Raw genomic sequence first — 22,513 nt, 5'->3', positions numbered from 1 at the left:
ATAATACTAATACTAACTACATAATACAGGATACATTAATTGGAATTTCTTTCCATGATGTCAGTTTAAGTATAATACAAATCAAAGACTGAAGTCTTCAAAGTTGCTAATCATCAAATATTCTATGCCACTGGTTTTGGCTAACTTTCAACATGGCATAAATGCAATATACTCTAAAATCGGGTGACTAAAATCTTGGTTCCCCTACTCTTTCGTAATTTGATGACCCAAATGTTTTCAATCAAAACAACTGATTACCAGGAACCGAATAAAAGAACTGGCCTTGATAATGTTAATGACCTATATAGTCAATTGTAATGAGCCCCTGTGCCTGAATCGGAGACTAGGTAATGTTCAATGCTAACTGATCATCTCATCTTTTAATGTAAACTTCGCATTTTCATACAAGCAATAAAACACACATAGAATACATGTGTATGACATTTAAGAGGTACATTTTGATCTCGTATGAAGCTAGAAGTACGAAGCTATGATAGTAAACATGATATCGATCTGCAACTTAATGTGGAGTAGTAATACATAATTATGCAAATCATATGCGAATGTAAAGTACTGAAATTCAGAGTGCAAGAAGACACTAACAATATTACTGATTTTAAAATGTACTGGAAGTTCAATGTGATTGTCCTCACCAATGTATGCAATATGAGATTAATGTTACAGTTAGGATTGAAGTGTACCAGTAATGATGTAAATAGTTTATTATAACTGTGCATTGTTGTAAAAGTTCAATTTTAGATTACTTAAACATACAGAGGGTTTAGAAACAAACTACAAAATCAAGTCACTACATACACCTATATCACTGTAATACAGGTAATTATACATACACATAATGTATGAGATATGTATCTGTATAATAAACAATTTGTTTCTTAAGTATGATAACTTGTGGGTACTAGATCATCTAGAGTAAGTTTAAATCTTGATACAAGAGCAAAATATTCATTCCATTGTTGTACCTACAGTATGATAGGATCTGAATCCACCAAAAATACATATATAAACATGGTCAAATTTATTATATTTTTCTCTGAACCATGAAACATCAACAATGGAGGAACGAATTTGTAAAATTCAGGTAAAAAATCTATCAGCAAATACATGTTGTATCATCCAACCTTAACTCTCTCACAAATTAAAAAATATAACCTTTACAATTTTAAATTGGTTCCTACAAATAAAAAAAACCATTAAAAACACTAACAACAGATGACTGCATAGCAGCCATAATTATTACATGATTGTGGTTAGTATGTCAATGTACAAATAAATATTGATCATAACTGTATAAACAATCATGAACAATGATGTTTTTGTGTAAAAAGTTTGAGTGAAAGGATCTTTTTAGTTTTCACTCTAGGCTATTTTTTCAGATCAAAAACATTACATTTGCTACTGGGATGGATATGCTATTTGGTGTCTAAGAAGTCATGAAGATCAGTTCATCAATTGAAAGTTTCCTACTACGGTTTTCAAGTAATTGGCTAAAAACTGCAAAAAAAAACTCATTTTCACTACTCTAACAAGGAGTTGTCCTACAGCTTTGACTAAAAGGGACATTTGAATAGCTCTCTCAGCTTACGAAAGATGGTTACTTTTAATTTTCAGTATCTCTTATAGTTTTTTAGATATATGTAGAAATTACAATGTAGTGACTTGACCCCAGTGGTCTAAAAATAGTAACAGTAAACATGTTATACATATGATCCATGATAGAAAATTGTAATTGTTACAGGTACATGTAATTGACTAATCTTGAAAATGTTCAACCATTACTAAAGAGTACAACATAGAATTCATGTTAAAACTGTACAAAAATTCAAAAATAAAATATATTCCTATCTACATTTTTTTCCTCTTTAAGATATAGCTTTTGTGAAAACAACAACAAATGAAAGCGTGGATTTGTCTAAAAAAAACAAACAGCATATATAATAAAAATAAACTTAGAAAATTACAATAATGATTGAGGTAAGCTCATTTATTTATAGGTACACAATAGCAAGGGGGATAAATCAATGTAAATAGAGAATTTAAGAAAATAGATATGATTTTAAAAATATTTCAGGATTGTTTTCAATTGTTGATTAGATTATTGCAGTGTAAACCGACCCAGTCGTTTTTATCCAATAATCTAAACAATACTTGAAAACAATTCTTATATTTTAATTCAAACACACCAGAAAACAAAAATGAAATAAAAAAAAAATGTTTTTCTAATATGAAATCAACATTTTTTAAACATGGACCAATTCTGTCATTGTCATCAATCGATAGCGCCATTTGTAATTTACATGAATGCTTTTAGTGTATTGGAATACATCTGAAGTAGATCCGTAGTTAGGGGGTGTGGCAAAAACACCAAGATGGGTTTTAGAAATAGACAATGTTGCCCAATAAAGCTTAACTACTCAGAACTTCACAGAAATTAATATATTTTCAATTTTCCAAACTTATGAAACAAACGTTGCAACATTTCTTGTGTTTACAAAAAAAGTAATTTGCTAGCATAAACATAAAATTTACAGCAAAAAAACTTAAACAATGCTTTTGTTAACAAACCTTTTCACAAATTCTGACTTTTTATTTTTCTAAAAACATTCTGATGACTATCCACTGAAGAACAAACAATTCTAAGAGATCATACCATACACTAAACATAATATTTTCAATCTGGATGAGGTAGTTATCTCTTTGACATAGACACAATACATATCCTTGTTATAGTAGTGGCAATGTTTGTATTCACAAACAACTGAAGCCATTTTTATACATAAGCTAGATATATATGGCAATATTTGCAGATTTTTTTTGTTTCTGAAGTAATAAGTGAAGAGAAACAATATAATGATATATATATGTATTAACAATATATCACAACATAGAGTTTTCCCCAATAGAACTAATTTAATCCAATTTAAATATTGTATACATATATTTTATCAAAACAATGTCTGTAACATGACATGAACTTTAGACCAAGGATGAACATGTGCAGCATATGCACACCATAAAGTAGGGAACATTTTTTTTTGTATGAAATCGTGATTTTTCATAAATTCAACCTCCTGAATTTTTCTTGCCTCATTCCACTCCACATTTAATATCATTTACATCCCATAACCTAGATCCTGGATCCACCCAGAGTATTACTTTCTGTTTTGTTTCAAGAATAACCAAATATCCTTTAAAAAAAACTATAATTTGAAGTTAACCTTTTCCAATAAAACAAATAGTTAAAGTTAATTCAATAATATGTACCATATTCTTCCTTGTATTATGCACAATCGTGTATACCGCACACCCCTTTCTTGGAAAAGGAGAATGACAAAAAAAAGTTAGTTTCCTTCTAAAACATGCACTGGGAAGTGAGGGAAAATCTCCAGCAGAAGACCTCATTGAGTTGAAAGGTTTCCGGTAAATTCCCTGAAATGCATATCCTTTCATCATTAATCTTTTAAATAGCAGTAATTTTTTATGTTTCCCTGAGTTTGTAAGCCATTTATTGATTAAATAACAGCAATGTATTGGATCCAGTCAATGGGTCAGCTAAAATGTTTATTTTTCCTGTTCGTATCCAAATCAGGTATTTTACTAAATCAATGGCGTCATGTCCAACCGTTTATTAAAAAGATGTTTAAATTTACTAAGATTGTGTATAAATTAAATGACAATGGGCCTGAGGACAGGTTGGCACTCCCGTTATTGTGTATTTAACACTCCAACACACGCAAAGAAGAAGTTATAATTAGGACGGTGTGTGTAGAGAGAAAGATTAGAAGCCAGCCGTGGCTTTTTGTACAAACTATTAAATGCAAGAAAACAGAATTGATGGATAAAACAACTATTAAACAGCAGTAAAACTTTATTTGTTTATTTCACATAAAACTGTTCTCAAAAATACAAAATGGCTCGATGTTGTTTTTTGTTGACGACTTTGGTTCTGATTCCTGAAAATTATGTCTCCAGAAAAATATCTAGAAACTCATTGTTTTGGTGTACACCGTGCACCCCCGTCAAAGAAAAAGTTGAAAAAAGTGTGTGGTATATACAGAAGAATATGGTATTATGTACAATTCCCTGCTATGGAGCAGATCAATAAATGACTTCAAAATAAAACTACCCCGACCTCCAACAAGACATTATGCATTTTTCTAGAAGAACTCTACTCCAATTTAAGTATATAGAATGACTTCAGAACAATACAACTAGACATATATCTAATCTAAGCACCTGTTTATAAAGAGGCACATGTATTATACAACCATGGTTAACTGTACCATAAAATGTAATCATTTAAATGGATACAAAATCAATGCTTTATAAAAACAAATCAAAACCCTGATATCAAACACTGTTAGTCTTTTCAAAACAAGGTGTAGATGCAGAAACTTTCAGTTTATTATTGTCTGGACTATGACGAGTTGGACTATGGTCTTTACTACTTTTCCTAGAAAGTTCTTTTTTTGGAGCACAGCAGGTATCAACATGACAAGTTGTGTTTGGTCCACATTCTAGTGAACAAATTTGATTCTTTGGAAAGTCTGTAACATCATTGTTCTGAAAATAAGACATAAAACATTAGAAAGCTGTGGTTCTTTTTTACCAAAAAAAACGTAAGAAGACAACAGTCTTTTTTCACAAGATAATTGTAGGGGTAAAATTTGATGTAAGTTATGACTTCGTAAAATATCAAAGTATTGTGATGTCATATCTAAGAAATAAGGCTGCTGAAGTATGGTATATATTTTATTTGGACTATTACCAATGAAGTTCTTTTAAGAAATTTTTCAAATTCACAACAAGTTCCAAATATAAGTGGCTCACAAAGATTTCTAAGTAATTCATTACATACAATATATTTTAAGCTAAGACTCTACTTAAAAACATCGAAAAAACACAAGAACTATAGCTATATATACATATATAATTGATTAAATTTACTTCAATGATTTCTGGCTGTATTGTTGTGGAATGTATGCCGGCTTTGTGGAATAAAGTTTTGATTTTTTCAGCCACTACCATATACTCATGTAGGTTGTGAACATGTATATGAGCTGATGCTATTATTTTGTTCCCTGCTAGCTGCCAAATATGGAATTCATGAAGAGCCAGAACGCCATCAATCTGCAATAAAAATACACAATTTTAAAACATAAAAAAAAACTTTTTACTTCTGCAAGATAGTAAAAAAGATATGAGGGGGGAAATGCAAGAAGAAAATGACCCCCAGTAGAGATGTGGGGACAACGACAAAATCAGAAAAATTACAAGTAAGATGCAATTAAGCAAGTCATGTTCTCTTGCTTTCAATTATAATATTCTAAAGTAAGAATCTTTCACTCATTCATTCCATCCTAAGATACCTACAATAGTGTATTATTTTTGGTGTTTTGTTAATCAACAACTGCCGGTAGTGCTAAAATGGAACATAATACTACATGAAATTATTAGGCCAAAAAAATATGTATTTCTGGTTTCATGCTTTAAAAAAATAGGGTAGATAAGTACAGAATTTTTTTTTGTTTACAAAAAAAAAATTTAGCTTGAGTTAATGGGACCAGCATCTCAAGTTTAGTAATGCTCAATCCAAAATGACAATAAAATTGTTAGGGTAGGTAGGAAAACCAGAATCATACATATCTTTTCTATTTGTCCTTGGGGCACAATGACAGTTCTAACCCTACCAGCACTTCTGCTAAATTTAAAATTTCTAGCTTAATAATATCTTATTAATTATCCACTAGTTTCCAATAACACAAAGAAACTTTACATCACTGAACTATCATATCATGGTATAAATCCAACCTTTTCTATGTCCTCTCTAATCTGATGTACTCTGATATGTGCTGGAACTGTTTGTAGAAGTATTAACCCTGAGTCTCTTACTGAAAATACAGAAAAGATCATCAAATAAAATAAGCAGCAAAATCATACGTGGATCGTGTACATTATAATTCTATGTAACATGTGGATCGTGTACATTATAATTCTATGTAACAAGTGGATCGTGTACATTATAATTCTATGTAAAAAGTGGATCGTGTACATTATAATTCTACGTAACATGTGGATCGTGTACATTATAATTCTATGTAAAAAGTGGATCGTGTACATTATAATTCTATGTAACATGTGGATCATGTACATTATGTTACATGTAATCTGTGGTGGAGTCTAAAGTACATGCATCATTGATGGTTTTGAAAAAAATATTTTCAATAATTTTACGGAACTATAATTATAAATAAACTGCAAATAAAATATTACCAATGGATTTTATCTCTTTTATGAGTGGCTAATCTTGAAAAACTTGTCAAAGCAGGAAATTCAACCAATTGTATCAGAAATTTCTCCGTTTTACTTAATTCGTTTGGCTTGAAATTGTAATAGATTACTTCAACTATTACCAAAACAAAGTAATCTTGAACCTGTGATAAAGACCATTTCTATCATTATATGGACTCCTCTTTCAGAGGGACTTATTTTTAGTATAAAGATACAGTAAATCAAATTTTTCTGATTTTCAGACAAAAGTTTTAAATGAAAGTCTAAGAATATTCTAAACTTCCATGGTTCTTAGAAATTGATGATGTCACAAACAGACTTAAGTAATCTTTCAAGTTTTGTGGCATTGCAGTTAGGTTTCATAATTAGAGAAAAACTTAAGGGATGCTCAACAACACTGTGGTTTCACATCTACATTTGAATACTAATATCATGTTAAAACAGTGAATCTTTCAACCGTCATACAGTATATTTTTTATTATAAGGTAAATATTGACCACAATTCCTGAAGCATCTTCACAGAATGATATAAAAATCCAAGTACATGGCCACAACAATAAAATAGGAAACAGAAACAGGAAGACACAATATGGTAACATGTATTTCAGGGGTAATTTTATCTATCGTTCATTTCACTCCTTCTTAGATAACTGTAAAACACAGAGTCAGTGGACAGTACAAAGTAATTCATTACTTACACAGAGGTGCTGTAGTACTAAGAATGATGATGACCATCAGTATACTGAAATGTAACAAATTACATGGAGTATGGTACAAACTAAATAGATAAAGAAATGATAATGACAAGGAATGGCACAAATAGTCTATGGTTTAAAAGTACATTATTTTAGCTCTGTGTCTGTATGTCTGTTTCCTTTCCATAATGTTTAAGTTCAGTAACAGTATATTAGTTCATGTTTTTTTTCCCACTGCAGATTTAATTCAAAGTTTCTTAATTAATTAGTTAAATCATATTTGAAAACTGCAATAGGTTTGCAAGTAAATTAGTGTATTACCAAATATTTTTACTTCAATTTATAACCTCATCATTTCATAAATCATTCTTCAGATCAGGTTCGAGGAATGTATTATAATTTTCAAAAAGTCAACATATCTGTACCCACATTAAGCAAAAAGTAGCACATGTTCAAATGATTCTATTCTTTTGTAAGGCTTAATAACATCAGAATATATACAATGTACATGTAATTACCTCATGGCAGGATCCATGTAATATTTCCAGTCAGCTTCTACAAACCAAATCAACAAGGCACTTATAATGACTATAACAGAACCTAAAGCATCTCCTAAAACATGAAGGAATACTCCTCTCATGTTCAGCTGGGCACTTGATGCTGTAATAAATTAAATACAATCAATAAACCTAAAATATCTTGACACAAGGCTTAAAAAGTCAATAACATAAAACATGAGACTATACATTGCTTGCTAAAACTGCTCAGTTGTTCTATGCTATGAAATGATCACTGTTGTTACGTGCAAATTTTTTACCGCACTCAGTTGCTTGGTCAAACCATGAAGTTTTACTCCTACCATTACTCACTGATCAGTATAATTTTGCAGATCTATGAAATGTTCAAGAAAACAGGTTTTGTTACTGCAAATAAGAATTAACAAAATAAGCTCCATAACAAAAAACATATACAAAACCATAATATTTGTTTTATCCTGCAATGAAAATGCCAAAAAGTTTTAAACATAGGTACAATTTGTTTATTATAATTTATCAAGGGTTTGACACTAACAGTGGTCCAGTGAGAAAACATGTAATTGTCTTATTTATGGGCTAGTAAATTATCAGAAGGACCAATTAAAATGATTTCTATGGTGGTCCTTTGCGCAAGTTAAAATTCTGGATGAGACCCTCCCCCTAAAACTCCAGTCCATTGACTTTCCCTGTTGAAATCTGCAGCGCTGAGGTTTATCTGCTTGTCCTGTAACTCAATGTCAAAACTTCCCAACCAGAAGCACTTTCCTGCAACTGGTTAGACCAATCAAGCAACTGTGCGTAAACCAGCTGCCCTTTCTTGGTCAACAAGGCATTTGGATCTAATACGGTTAGTTGGCTTATAATAGGCATTTTTTATTATGATTAAGTATGAAATAAACAAAACAAATGTCTCAACTGAACTTGAGAAGCTATTTTGTATTAGCTAAGGAACCAAAAAAGCCAAAATGGGAAGAGCAGAGATTTCTTTTAAACTCAGAAAAATAAATTTATCATGTTTAATTTATATTTTTAAGCCCATAATTTTTAAAAAGGACATCTTTTGGTGTGGAGACCATATTTAATATTAGTGTTCTGTAAAACAAGATACAAAAAAGGAACATTTCAAGATGATAAATTCAGTGCCTGAAACACTCAGAAAGCAGTATCTTGCATCTTATGTTTAAAAAATTTCCCCAAAAAACTCAGATTGCTTACACTACCCTCCCATAAAAAGATCTACACTGACAGGACCATTTGAATCTAATTCTGAGTGGTCCTTTGGACCACTACTGTGTAAAAGTTAGTGTTAACCCCTGTTATCCCTGTTGTGCCCACCAAATTGATTTCATATTAGTAGACCAAAAGCACAGATCTTCATAGTAATCTTAGATAAAACATGAAATTCAAAGCAGTGTCATGTTTGGTATCCCCCAACTGGTACAGGACATTGATATTGGACAAGGGCTTGTTCCCACTATCAAATATGCAGTCCCACTAGTATATAACCTATACAAGGGTGATCCCAGATTTGGGTGCCTGGCTTCAAATAAAATCCAATATATCACTATTAACTGCTCAGCAATCACTTGATAAATGATGAATCTAATGAATAAACACAGGCATCACCATCAAATACTTCTCATTAAATCATCACAATAATTTGAACATTCAAACTCCTTATTTCTACAATCAGCTAGACTGAAAGTGAAACTATAAATGTGACCTGATATGGCCAGACAAATGCTTTAGCACCATTCTGTGTAAGAATCAGTGATACATCATTATATTCAACTTGGTTTTCTTAAACTTAATTATATTCAATACATCTAATCATGAAGCAGCTGTGACTTAAATTTTTTGCCCGCTAAAACTTTCCAAACATTTTTCCATGGTACATTTCAACTAAATTCGGCCTATAAATATCTTTCATAGGCAAACTTCACAACACTTTGATGGTTATTTCTGGATGTTATGAGGTATAAATACTTAGATAATGCAACAAAATTTCATTTTTTTTTTCTTCATGTGCCACAACTTATTCACATTTTGCCCCATTCTTACAAGGAGAAGTACTTAATTGCAATTACACTAGGAACACAAATTTTCCCACACTTTCTATTGTCTGTCTACAGATGTCAAGGTCGCTGTAGTTTCACTTTCAGACCAAGCGATTGTAGAAATAAGGAGTTTTAATGTTCAAATTATTGTGTTGATTTAATATCAAAGGTATTTGATATACCTGGCATGTATATAAGACAATGATTGCAGAATAAAATAGTATACCTGGTTTATCTTGTCCCATTTCAATAACAACACCTTCAGTTGTATTTTGGTCCTCACATATACTGATACGATTGTCCTCATTAGAATGATGTGTGTGACCATTAACAGGTTTTTCTACTAGAGCTTCAGTCTCATGTGCATGACTGTGACCTCCACCTCCATGGGAATGACCTTTCAAGTATAAATAGAGTTCTGACAAGACAACCTATTCAACAAGTGCACAGACTAACAAACAAACAAAATTAGAGGTGTTAAATGATCATTTCTACTCCAATTGATCAAAATACAATGTACTTTTGAGAAGTAACTTTCCTTGTAAGTCAATTAAATCTGATTTCTCTGATATCAAAAGAATTTATAATCATTTGATACCTCCAGGTTAATTAAATATTGAATGACCTGAAAAAAAAATGCACTCAGTACGAAAGTACTAAATTTTCAAGGAAATAGATTACCTCCCCTTGCTTGTAAAATTTTACAGTCAATTCAAACATGCACTTCCTGGAACTCAATGCATACATATTATCACAAAACTGAAGTATAATTTGATTATCAACTAAACAGAAAGAAGAAAGCTTTCAAGGTGTTATTTTATAAGCCTGTTCTAGAATTAATTAGTTATAAGTTTACATGATATAGTGATTAAGTACAGCTCATAGACATACAGTTGTGACTAAGTATACTGCTAAAAACACAGTCAAAATTTCAATTGGTTTACCCTTGATCTATTGTGTCATGTATACATGATTCAATGATGCAGTTCCACATGAGATTTCCCCAAGGTCTAGAGTTAAAATCATAAATGATAGGCCTGATTATGTAATAACTTTCAATGAAGATTTAATTTTCTTTTGATATGGTATATCCCTATCAATGACTTCTGTTTCAAAGTCATATTTGATTTGTAATAACCCTTCTGAATTGGGCAACAAAGGTTAATATGTATAAATTGAATTTGTACAAAAGATACAAGTTCATCAAACAGCAGTAAAAAATGTGTCAATATAATATTGGTACCCCACTGAGTACAATCCTTTAATAATGAATTTCAGGGAATGAAAAATCATTTTAATTAGAAAAATAAATTACTGACACTATTACTGATCTTAAAAATGTGTCAATGACAGAATTGGCCAAGTTGCCATACAGAATGATTTGTAGCATATCAATTATTTTGGTGACAGACCTGAAATCAAATCCCACAATAAAGGACCTCATACTGAATTTGCATACCAAATATCTAGTGGCTGTGATTTATAGTTGCTAAGAAAAATGTAATGACAAATTTCGCAATTGACCAGAAACTCCAAGTCAGTAAACAGGCAATAGAAGTCTGACAGACCTACATTCACAGCCCACAATATGGCATCCCATAGTGAATTTACATACAAAATATCAAGTGGATTTGGAGTTGTTACATAAATATTCCCTCCCCCCCCCACCATTTACATTTGAACAAATTCAACCTTAGCAAAAAATGTAAGATACAAATAAATAGAACAAGCACATAAAGGGCCTTACAAATTAATCTTATTTAAAAAAACAGACATTTAAATTTTAGAAATTTTATTAAATTGCACGCTGTGTGTTAATGACATCAGATAACAAGGACATCTTTCTATACTTATTACATTAAAAACATGACCTATAAATAAAGCAAGTTATTTATAGATATCATGACTATAAGAAAATTTGGAATTGATAATTGAATGTACATTTAAACAAATTTATAACTTACACTGTAACATAAGTACATGTATTTCAAAGATGACACAAGAAATAACCTATTAAAAGATCTTGAAATTTTACATTTTAGATACATGTACATGTACATATGTATGTTTCAGTTGAAGATAACTAGCAGAACTCAAGTATTTTTTATACATGTATTTTCAACTTGTGATTGATTGATTGATTGAAATGAAAATCTATAAGAAGCTATTTCACACATTTCAAGACATGAACATTTCAATGGATCTCAATCAATTGATCAATCGAGCTCACTGAGTCAGGAGTACTGAGATTTTCACACCTAAGATACACCAATTCAACAAGTATAGAGAGAAAATTCCAATTTCTTGTCAGTCATGGCAAGTGAAAGTTTGGTCTGGGTTAACTTTATCATGTTTGTTGTAGGATTCAATAAGTTAGAAAAGATTATTTTTATTGTGGTGTATGAATGTATGTTGATTTTCAAGTGCAGCTCTTACATGAAAACATATTTATAGAATTCTGGACTGCTGCAATGTCATATTTAAATGAATCTAACAGTTAAACTTAAATCACCATCCATAAGTACATGTATTATGAGAAACTTGCCAATGACAAGCTCACACAAATTTCAATCATAGATAATGAACCTACATTACATCACATTACAGACTGAAAGTTTTCAGCACCAATAGATATACATGTACATGTACTAATATAAAATCTCTACCATAACTTAGAGCATCATGGGCATATCACATCAGTGAGGCTTGATGCAACTGCAGACATCAAATCCTGAACAGGACACACCATTACAGCTCGAAACAGCCTTGATGACTTTTGATTGGTATTAAACATTAGACACAAGATACATGTAGGAATTTGATCAGAATAGAAGTGGCCCATTTTTACCCTTAAATTCCTAAATGGTTCCAGTCACAACTTCTCATATCAATCTCAACCTTCTTTATAGGACTGGGAATGACACTTTGTGGTACAATTTCAAAGAGATCCATTTCTCTCTTTTCTGAAGTTAAAATATAGCCATCAGGAAGCTGCATTTTATTGTCCCTTTTAGGTTAATTCATAATTACATAAGTCACAACCCTCCAAATTAATCCCCACTTTGATACATGTAGTATGACACCTTACACCTTATGGTTTAATTTCAAAGAAATCCATCCAGTTATAGTTAACTTAATTTTTCTTGACACATGGAAAATGCTTGTTTCTGACTCCTTTTTGACCCCTAACTCTTAAATTACTTACAGTTCAAGTCTTATTCTAAAAAATCAATCCAAGTGTTGACCTTTGGAATAAAATATTGTGGAACAATATACAAATCCATAAGCTTTTACTGGAGTTACATAGTTCAATTCTGTGAAATGCTTGTTTCTGCTCCTTACTGAACCATAGTTCTTAAAATGTTGAGGACCATAACCCTCAAAATCAAACAGTCCTGTCCTTTCAGATTTTGGAATCTCATTGTAAAACTGTATTAAGATCAACCAACTAATAATTAAGTTATGACAGGAAAACCAAGTTATATGGACAAAGACACAGATGAAGATGACAAGAAGTGCATCAACGCCGTATCATTATAGGACCTCATTTGATTTTTATTTTCTTGGAACAGTAATCTGAGTATTGAAACCCCTACATGCCAGGAAGTTTTTTTGCATTTGTTACAAATGTTTTTAATATAAGGTCATCATCTGAAACCTACATAAAAATTCAGATACCTTTTTGTTCCTGCTATGGTCATCATCAAAAACCTACATAAAAATTCAGATAAATTTTTATTCCTACTGCCTAAGTCAACATAACAATGTCCCTACTGACAGTCGTCATCACTTAAAGCCCCTGTTGACAAGGGTTATAAATGGATAACTTGATATTGGACAAATAATCAATGTATTGTAAACAGGTTCTGACAAGTTATGGTACTAAGTACTTACCATGGTCATGGAATAAACATAGACCAATCAAGTTGACACCTAATCCCAAACTGCCAACAATTAACAACAGTTTAGGATCTTCTATCTTCTCTATTTCTACCAATCTTTTCAATGATTCCACCAAAATGGAAAAACATAGAGCTATTAGGAATACTGCATTTACAAAGGCACCCAGAATTTCTGCTCGAATCCAACCAAATGTATTCTTCTGAGTCTGCCATTTTGAAATCTGCAAAAGTATGCATGAATTGAATATTTCATGAACAATTTTTATGTGATGCTGCATTATAATTTCTATTTGAACATCCCTTATGTAAAACATACATGTACTCAATGTAGTAAATCTATGAAGGTATTATTTATTTATGGATATCAATATTGTGGTTGGTAGAAATTTTTTATTTCACTGATTCCTAATTTTGAATGGAAATTTTGCATATACAGATGATAATTTTAATGTGATTTGACAAAGCCTAAAAACTGTTACCATTCAAAGACAGGTATATATTACACATGTTTTGATGTTGTGTTTTTCAAGACACTTAATCTTAAATATATGGCAGTTTTAGTCATTAAGTATTAGTGCTATCTTGACTATCTTTCAATAAACATTACAAATATTTTATATTTACTATACGATTTTTACATGACCAAAAGGTAAATGCACCATGTCAAAGTGAGAAGCTTTACACAATCTCGTTTTCTATCTTGATAATTTCTCAAACAGATAACTAAAGGCCATTATATTTTACATAATAATAGGTAAGGCTAAGAGTTCCTAAGAGGTATATACAATGTATCTGAGTCAATGCTCCTCAAGGTATTAGAGGTTCTCTCGTTGTATTGTCTTAATCATGCACTGTTGACATTCACCCTGGTAAATATTTGTGAAGGCAGATAAAATATAATATTTATTTGAAAATTTCATTCAAACTGATTAGTACAAAAAACACTGAACACATACTTTAATTTTATAATAACAACTGATAATAATAATAACAAGTGATACTCCAAATTATGCATAAAACAATTAACTGCAGACACAAAAAATATTAGTGTGTTTGTATTATGAATATAGTTTACTTGCAATCTTGAAAATTGTAATCATACAAATTTATATATAAAAAAAAGAAATAAAAATAAAATACATGTCGCTAAGCAAGCCTTGGGTGACGAGTATCAGTTAATATTTACACTTTTCATTTTTTAAGCTGTAATTATTGCTCCTTCATAACTTTTCAAGAAGAAAGATTTGTGTCAATTCCTACTGGGTCAAGCACTTGTGGAATCAGAATTTTATCAGTATAAAAATCCAAACATGTGGATTGTCACCATAGAACATATATGCAATTTAACAATATATATATGTAGCACCAAAATAGGAGCACCTCTCTCCCTGAATAAATGGTCTACTTTCTCTAACATGTTAAGTGACTGAGAAAGTAAGAAATATTTTCATTTATAAGTTGAGATAATTATAAACATAAAGATATTTCCTTTTGATTGATGACATTGTTTGTCAACAATTTCATATCTGTTGTTGTACATCACACTGATACCATATGGATGATGAGTAAGGAAAGAGTAATCAAGGGAACCAAGGTTATAGCGGTAATCAAGAGAATGTAATCCAGGGATAAAGACCAGACATGGAAAACAGACATACACAACAAAGAACATAAAGTAACTAAAATCATACATACAAAGTAACAAAAGCAAATGAGCAACTCGGACTCCACTAAAAACTGGGAGCATGAACCAGGTGCATTGATAGGGTAAGCGTCCTCTGCTTTTCTAGAAACACCCACCAAGAGTAAGGATACAATGTCATGAGTTGGGCAAAAAAAATAATCTGTTCACAATCATTTTATGATTTTCTAGGACAAGATATGACAGTTTTCATACTTACAAATTTCAGTGGTTTTTTTTTGGAGAGGGTACATGTATGTAAAAATGAACTCTTATACTCTGCAGGGCCTAGATAAATTAAACTGTGAACCTTGAATATCAAAGACTCCAAGAGGTCAATATTTGTGGAAGTTTAAATCTTAGACACAAAATTTGGTCCAATTTATAACAAAGTTCAAATACAAAAATCTGACTACATACAGAATCAAAATAACTTAAGACTAAAAATAAAATGGTTCACAGAGCACAGCTTAATGTGCCTACAGAGGTCAAACCCTGAACAGATGGGGCTAATATGGACACATAATACAAGCTTGATACAGCCCTAAATTTGATTGCGATTAAATATTTGACATACATGCAAAATACTGGTTTACAAAAATCAAAAAGAAGCTTACATTATGAAAAAAAAAAACAAAACAAAACAATTCAACAAGGTTCCATGATAATTGCTTGAAGTTCTTGAAGTTACAAAATGTATGTGCAATTTTTATGGGAAAGCCCCATTTTCATAATAAAAGTCAAGAAATGGAAAATCAGAATTCATAACAATTGAAGAGGGAGCTAACATCAGTAGAAATAAACTGTTTTTAAAAGTTTCATGAAAACAGGAGCAACTGCTAATGAGCTAAAGTAAAAAAACATAAAAAAAAGACATTGTTATAAAGCAGTGTGTCACATGATGCATGTACATGTACTTATATTTGTATATCCCACTGTAGGTACATGTATACTACTGCTTATCATATCTACATGAATTTAAATTATCTCATTCATTTGGGGTGTTATTGATTTATTATCAGCTCAGATGTACTGTGACCACAGTTTTCAGCCATTGATTCATGGACAGACGATAAATTTCCAATTTTGCTATTTTATATCTTTACCTTGTGAAAAGAACATGTGGAGTTGTTTTAATATTAGTTAAGTCACAGAGACCTTATACAATTGTACACCTGTAGTACATCTGTGTGCATAATACAAGTATTTTCAGTCCTTTCCTTCAAAATTCTCAATGACTAGCCCAAATAATTGAGGGCTGTATAGGATTCAACTAGCTCAAACAAGAAATGTACACATCAGTTCACTAGCCCAAATCAATTTTTACTAGCCCCTGGCTTCCGACTATTGGTTAAAGGGGAGCATAGTATTTTAATTATTAATAAAACATGTAGTAAATGTCAATTGTAAATTGATCACTGCTTGTGTATAACAGATGATCATTTGAGACTAGGATAAGTACAATTATTAAGAACCTCTTCTCATGAAGAAAAAAAAACAAAACGAACTAAATATTTAACAAGGCTAGCCTTTGGCCACTAGCTTGACAAACATAATAGTAAAAATATATGGGCTAGTTACATGTGTAGTTTTCAATACTTGTTTTTTCATTGATAGCTGTACATTTAAAGTACATGTACATTTTTGTAGTTCTATAAAATTCTCAAGACTTTTCTTTAAAGATACAAGTTTCACACATATACACTGCTATATACCCCACACTTACGTAAAAATTGGTTCCGTTGTATTTTCTTGTATTCAATCAAACCACAAAGAAGGTACAAGAAGTTATCTGTACATATAAATAAAATGTAGGATAGTAAACATGGGAATGTCTACACCTAATTTAAGACTGTTAATGCTTGTAACAAATATTTTCAGAAGTATATTTTTGTTATCTTTTTACTAATTGAATGTGAATGATGTGTAGAAAATGTATACCTGGACCCTGAATTGAATATTTACCCGCACAGAAGCAAATCCAACAATCAAAGCTACAACATCTGAAAGCATATGGAATGAATCAGCGACCAAAGCAATGGAGTTAGTGACGTAGCCCACGATAATCTCCACAAGGAAAAATGATGCTGTCATCGACAACATCGTCAAAAGACGGCATGTCTTTCCTGAGTATTTTCCCATTTTGATTGCTATCGGCTATACCTTAAAAATAAATCTGAAAATAAACAATACATTGATCCTATCAAAACAGAAAGCTGTTCCAATTTGATTATATGAACTAGACGGGTATATACATCTTATTTAAAGGACTGATGGCAGTAAGGTGCATTTGCCATTGCGAGGAGAATTGATTAACAATACTAATCATTTAAAGTGTCAAGTATCACGTATATACTTCAACAGTATTATTACATGTAAGGTGGCAAAAAACTAGTACAAGAAGGGCAAGCATACTTTAATACATAATACATGTAAATGTTTCATTTCTGGATTAAACTTCAGAGATAGTCTGAACAATTGAACACTAACACAATGTTTTTTTTACAGCATTTATGACAAGGTCATTAATTTAGAGACCAGTCAAGTTCATATGTGTACAGAATTACCTTTAAGTACTAAATTTAGACATACTCTAATTTGATTAAAACTTGACATAAAACAGGTATCTTATTTCTTTTTTCAGATTCTGTACATGCACATGAATGCAATTTCAATGTCTTTTAATGAACATGATTATTTTGGCAAAATTACAGAAATTGTGCATTTTCCAGCCCCTACAGTGTATATGTACCTCATATGCCCTACCTCTGTTTTCAATGCCGATTGCTGATTCTTCTGTTGTTCAGGTTATTTTTTCTTAACAATAAGAAAATGTTCTTGTAAAATAAAATGCTTACCTATCAAGTTTGTAGAGCAATTAACTTGTGAATACTTTTCTTTAAACAAAATCACAGGAAAGATGGCCAAGTCCTTTGGTGAGTTATTGTCTACCTGCAATATTCAATAATACAAAAGAATGTGTGCTTTTTTATCAAAAATTACTACATGTATTAATATCATATAAATGTGAATGTATGTGTATATATTTCATAATATTGACTGTACTGTGTACTGTGTATTTGTCTTATATAATATATGTGTGATGTACATGTAATTATTAAGTTTTTTTTGTCCTCTTGTTCACCTACTGTGTCGGAGGCTATTCAGTCTATGACAGATTTAGAACACTTTTAGAACCAGACAGTTCTTGTAGAGCTGGCTTTAGTAGAACTGTTCTCATAGAGCTGGTACATGTATGCTAGATCTGTAGAGGTAATAGCATCAAATAAGTTGTAACATTTACTTATGAATTCAACCACGATGGCAGAGTGGTTTTCAACCCCCAAAAAATAATCTTCAATGTTTTCTAGCCAGCATCAGTTTCCTGATAAGTGCACTTTATAAATGAAATTCAATTTTACGATTTTATGTCTTCTACCAAGGAAAATTGATGATTGATGATGCTTTACAGTTTTTAGGACTTATTATTGCTCTCCATATCAAAAGTATGGTAACAAACTGATACATTAACAAATCGTAGTGAATATTTACTTTTTATACCTATATTTTTAAACAATGTTAAACAATAAAAAAGCAACAAAATAGGTCCAAATGCATTCATTTTATATCTCTTCATATAATTTTTAAGTTATAGAGGGAAAATTAAGTGCTTGCAGACAGTAAAGATATTTATAATTGCTATATTTCTTTTTATCTGAATTTATAAATCTATGTGAATTTGAAAAGATATTGAGCAAAATTACAGCAGAAAATTCCATGTTTAACAAGTATCTAGCACCTGTTGGCCCAGGCCCCTAAAATCTGCCTCAGGCCCCTAAATTTATGTTCTTAGGGAGCCCAACAGACTTTCAATAATTTTGGGGTGTTGTAGTGTTCTGTTTATTTTTGGATTCTTAGACATATCTAAATAGTCTGAATCGAATGAGCATTTGTTGTTACGCAATTTCATTATAACAGGATATTCTTATTACTACATGTAGAAGTAGATTCAGATGACTTAGGACTTTAAAAAAAAAATGATTTATATAATTTCAAATTTTTTTTGGGCCACTGAAAATCATTCAGACTTTCTAATTTTTATAGCTTTGGAAGTCCGAAGGGCTTCTGTCTGAAAAAAAATACCCGTGAAGACTGTATTAATGTTTCATGTTTCTATAACTTCTTGAGTATGAACAGTTGAAATTGAAGCATTTAAAAATACTGGTTAAATTGTGAGTAATTTAACAATTTTTTTTTTTAATCTTTGCTATATGTTCAACTAAAATAATTTAACAAAGATTTTTTTCTTTAAATTGTTGCATTATGCTCAACAAAAATTATGAACTGTATAATCATTCGCCCCACAACATCCATGTAATGTGAAAGAAATATTTCACAAGTAAACTAGGTTCTGACAAAATTAATTTTTTGTTTATATCCATGTATACAAAACTGTAATTCATTAAATTAATAAATTAAAGTTAAAAAGAACTGCATCAACAAATGGCCCTACATCTTCTATTAGTCCTACCAAAGACAGTTCTTATGACAGTTCTAGCTCTCATAGAACAGAAGAGCTGGCTTTCCTGACACTTCTGACAGAGCCGGCTCTTCTGACAATTCTAACAGATCGAATTCTCATCTAACTGATCTCGTAGAGCTGGCTCTACAAGAACAGTTCCAGAGCCGGCTCTAGTAGAACTGTCAGAAAATCTGGCTCTAGGAATGTTCTATGACACTTTTAGATTTCTCCTAAAGCCAGCTCATCTGAGAGTTTAGAATATATCTTATCAGCAGATGTATAAACATGATCAATGATGATACACAATTAAATTAATTGTTTATTTTCCATCTGGGCAAGATAAGATGTAATTTTTCATATACTAACTTTGTACCGTGACGTCATTTGCAGCTCGCAATTCAAAAATTAACAATTCAACTAAATTTGTTTTTGATGAAGTGACATATCTTAATTCTGACATTAATCGATTAGAAATAAAATTCTAAGGATTGTTAATAATTTTTTTACCATTTTGGATGGTTTTAAACATAGAAAGCATGCTACTTTTGAATTATTGTATGTGTAAAATTTGATATCTGCAAGTTCAATGTAAAAAGGGCTCCTGTAGGCTAGTCAGTGTCAAGATATCATTAAAAATAGACAGACTATAAAAGTTGCGAATACTGCAAAGCAGTATGAACTCTACTGTTATTACATGTATAGATCTTATTTTTCTATATGGTTCCCAAATATGTACATGTACCAATGAAAAAAAAGTCATGAACATGTAGGAAAGGCATTTATTATCTTCTTGAAATATATGGTCAATTGCATCAAAAATTTTTGATGTGCATTTGTTTACATTGTATGCTATGTGTAAAACATTCTACACCTTTCATAGAGAACTGATTTTGTTTTGGGAAATTATACAAAAATTGTACCAAAAAAAATATGAAAAGGCAGTTCTATAACATAAAACCACGCATTTTATGTTTATCTTTCATGTTTTCATCGGATATTTATATTTTTTGTTTATAGTCAAAATGCAAGGTTTCATCATTGGATGCCATCTCGCGGGAGTAACGTTCCAACGAAATGACCTGCGGGAAGTTTTTGTCCAGATATAACATAATATCAAATAAAAATATTTAAGAATGATTGAAGTACAAAGTTAAAAGCCGTGGCTGTAAAATAAATTTCTTACAGAAATTCCATTAATAACATCCAAATTTGCTTTTAAATCAGCACATGTAAGATTCTATAAACACCAGAATCGATGTCCCAAGAAGCACATTTCCGAATAGCGATTAGCAAATATTTAGGATTTTTAATGGCGCAACGAAATTTATTCACACATCATTTTGTCAAAGATAAAATATATTTGAAAATCATGTGGTGAGTATAAAAGTAGTATAATAAAATTTTAAAAAAAAATGAAGGTTTTCATAATTTTTTGTGATCATTGCTTTTGGAATGAAAAAAGACTTTTAACCTGTGAATGATTAAAATTCGTTCCACCAAATGAATCAGAAAATGCAGCCAACCGTAACACAACAAGATGTCAGCTCCTAGGCTGGATCACTTCATGTTTTAATTTGGGAATATTATCTTCCAAACAAGGTTTGTTGGGGTAAATTTGACTTCTTTTTCTTATAATTATATAGTTTTGTTGAAAAAATATTCTCAAAATGTCAGAATTTATAGTCGATTTTTACACCTTGAAATTAAGGTCCCATGATAACACCTCGCATTTTGAATATAAACAAAAAATGAAAATATCCGATGAAAACATGACAGATAAACATAAAATGTGTGGTTTTATGTTATAGAACTATTAAAAAGGATATTGTTGAATCTGCTTGTGACATGAGGGTAAATTTCAATAATGGTGAAACTGACAATACTCAATTTCAAAAGCAATGCCTTTATGCCTTTTCCATATAACATAACCATACAGTCAGAATTCTGCCATGGAACAAAACTGCCAAAAGTAATAAGAACTGAATTTTTCTTCGATCTAAACTTACCACGTCTAAATTCTGATAGAAATTTCCAAGGACTAAGTTAAGTCTGCATAAAACTACCGTACATCCGTCTCTTTTGCACAACAATACTAGCATAAAAAATTAAAATTATGCACTCGGCCTAACTAGAATATCCACGTTCTGTGTGCAAAATTCTGTGGGTTGCTACGGCAATCATGGAAAGGTGCAATACCTTATTAAAATGGACCAAATGAGAGTCGTGAATCGAAATGTGTCCTTTTAGATCTCATTTTATCGTACAGGGAAAATTAATCAGAACAATCCAATCATTTGAAATGCAAATTCTGATGACTACACACAGCCTAAGTACACCAACGACTGTTTGCATCTCCTAAAAGAAAACCTTCTAAGGGAAATAATGCTACACAGTGTAGTAACTGGTTTTCAGAAGGCAAGATGTAAAACACGGTTGGGTTATATTACTTGCGAACGCTTGTTTGGTATACAATCTTATACTCTTGTGTTATTTTTCTTACCTCAATGTAAATGTTCTAGACCTGTACCACCAAACCTCTTTCAAAACTTTTAACTTCTATACTCACAACTGTCAAAGAGGTCTACAGCCCTACCACAATACATGTTACTCCCGTAGTGGTATATATTAATTCAATGTGGATCCTGAAAACTTCGAAAGATCTTTTGGAGACAATCAGTTCAAGACTATGATTTTTCAACACTGTATACTTCTATTCCTCATACTCAGTTAAAATCCCGACTTAAAAACATAATACATCGTTGTTTTTCCAAAAAAGATGGTACATCTAGATACAAATATATAGTTCTT

The 22,513-nt window shown here is 31.1% G+C and overlaps 1 protein-coding gene across 5 annotated transcripts; it reads right to left on the bottom strand.

Annotated features, from left to right (window-relative positions):
• Positions 1-365: 365 nt before the first annotated feature.
• On the bottom strand, positions 366-22,060 carry LOC148609401 (proton-coupled zinc antiporter SLC30A1-like). 5 transcript variants are annotated; one of them, XM_088595914.1, is made up of 10 exons: positions 21,712-21,849; positions 18,042-18,135; positions 17,149-17,359; positions 13,495-13,723; positions 9,827-9,997; positions 7,526-7,667; positions 7,011-7,054; positions 5,833-5,912; positions 4,969-5,151; positions 366-4,584 (listed from the first exon to the last, which is right to left on the bottom strand). In XM_088595914.1, exons 3-10 carry the CDS (start codon positions 17,323-17,325, stop codon positions 4,372-4,374), a joined length of 1,239 nt encoding a protein of 412 aa, XP_088452040.1. In that variant the 5' UTR covers positions 17,326-17,359; positions 18,042-18,135; positions 21,712-21,849; the 3' UTR covers positions 366-4,371. The 5 variants fall into 5 exon arrangements, with proteins under 5 accessions (XP_088452040.1, XP_088452041.1, XP_088452042.1 ...); XM_088595915.1 differs by having other exon boundaries at positions 2,870-4,584; positions 17,149-17,346; positions 21,712-22,060; XM_088595916.1 differs by having other exon boundaries at positions 2,870-4,584; positions 18,042-18,131; positions 21,712-21,839.
• Positions 22,061-22,513: the final 453 nt, after the last annotated feature.

Source organism: Perna viridis, chromosome 8 (assembly GCF_037379345.1).
Source record: "Perna viridis isolate PV_CMFRI_1.1 ecotype Kerala chromosome 8, ASM3737934v1, whole genome shotgun sequence".
Taxonomy (NCBI): domain Eukaryota; kingdom Metazoa; phylum Mollusca; class Bivalvia; order Mytilida; family Mytilidae; genus Perna; species Perna viridis.
Note: the sequence above shows the minus strand (reverse complement) of the source record. Positions and strands in the feature narration are given on the sequence as shown.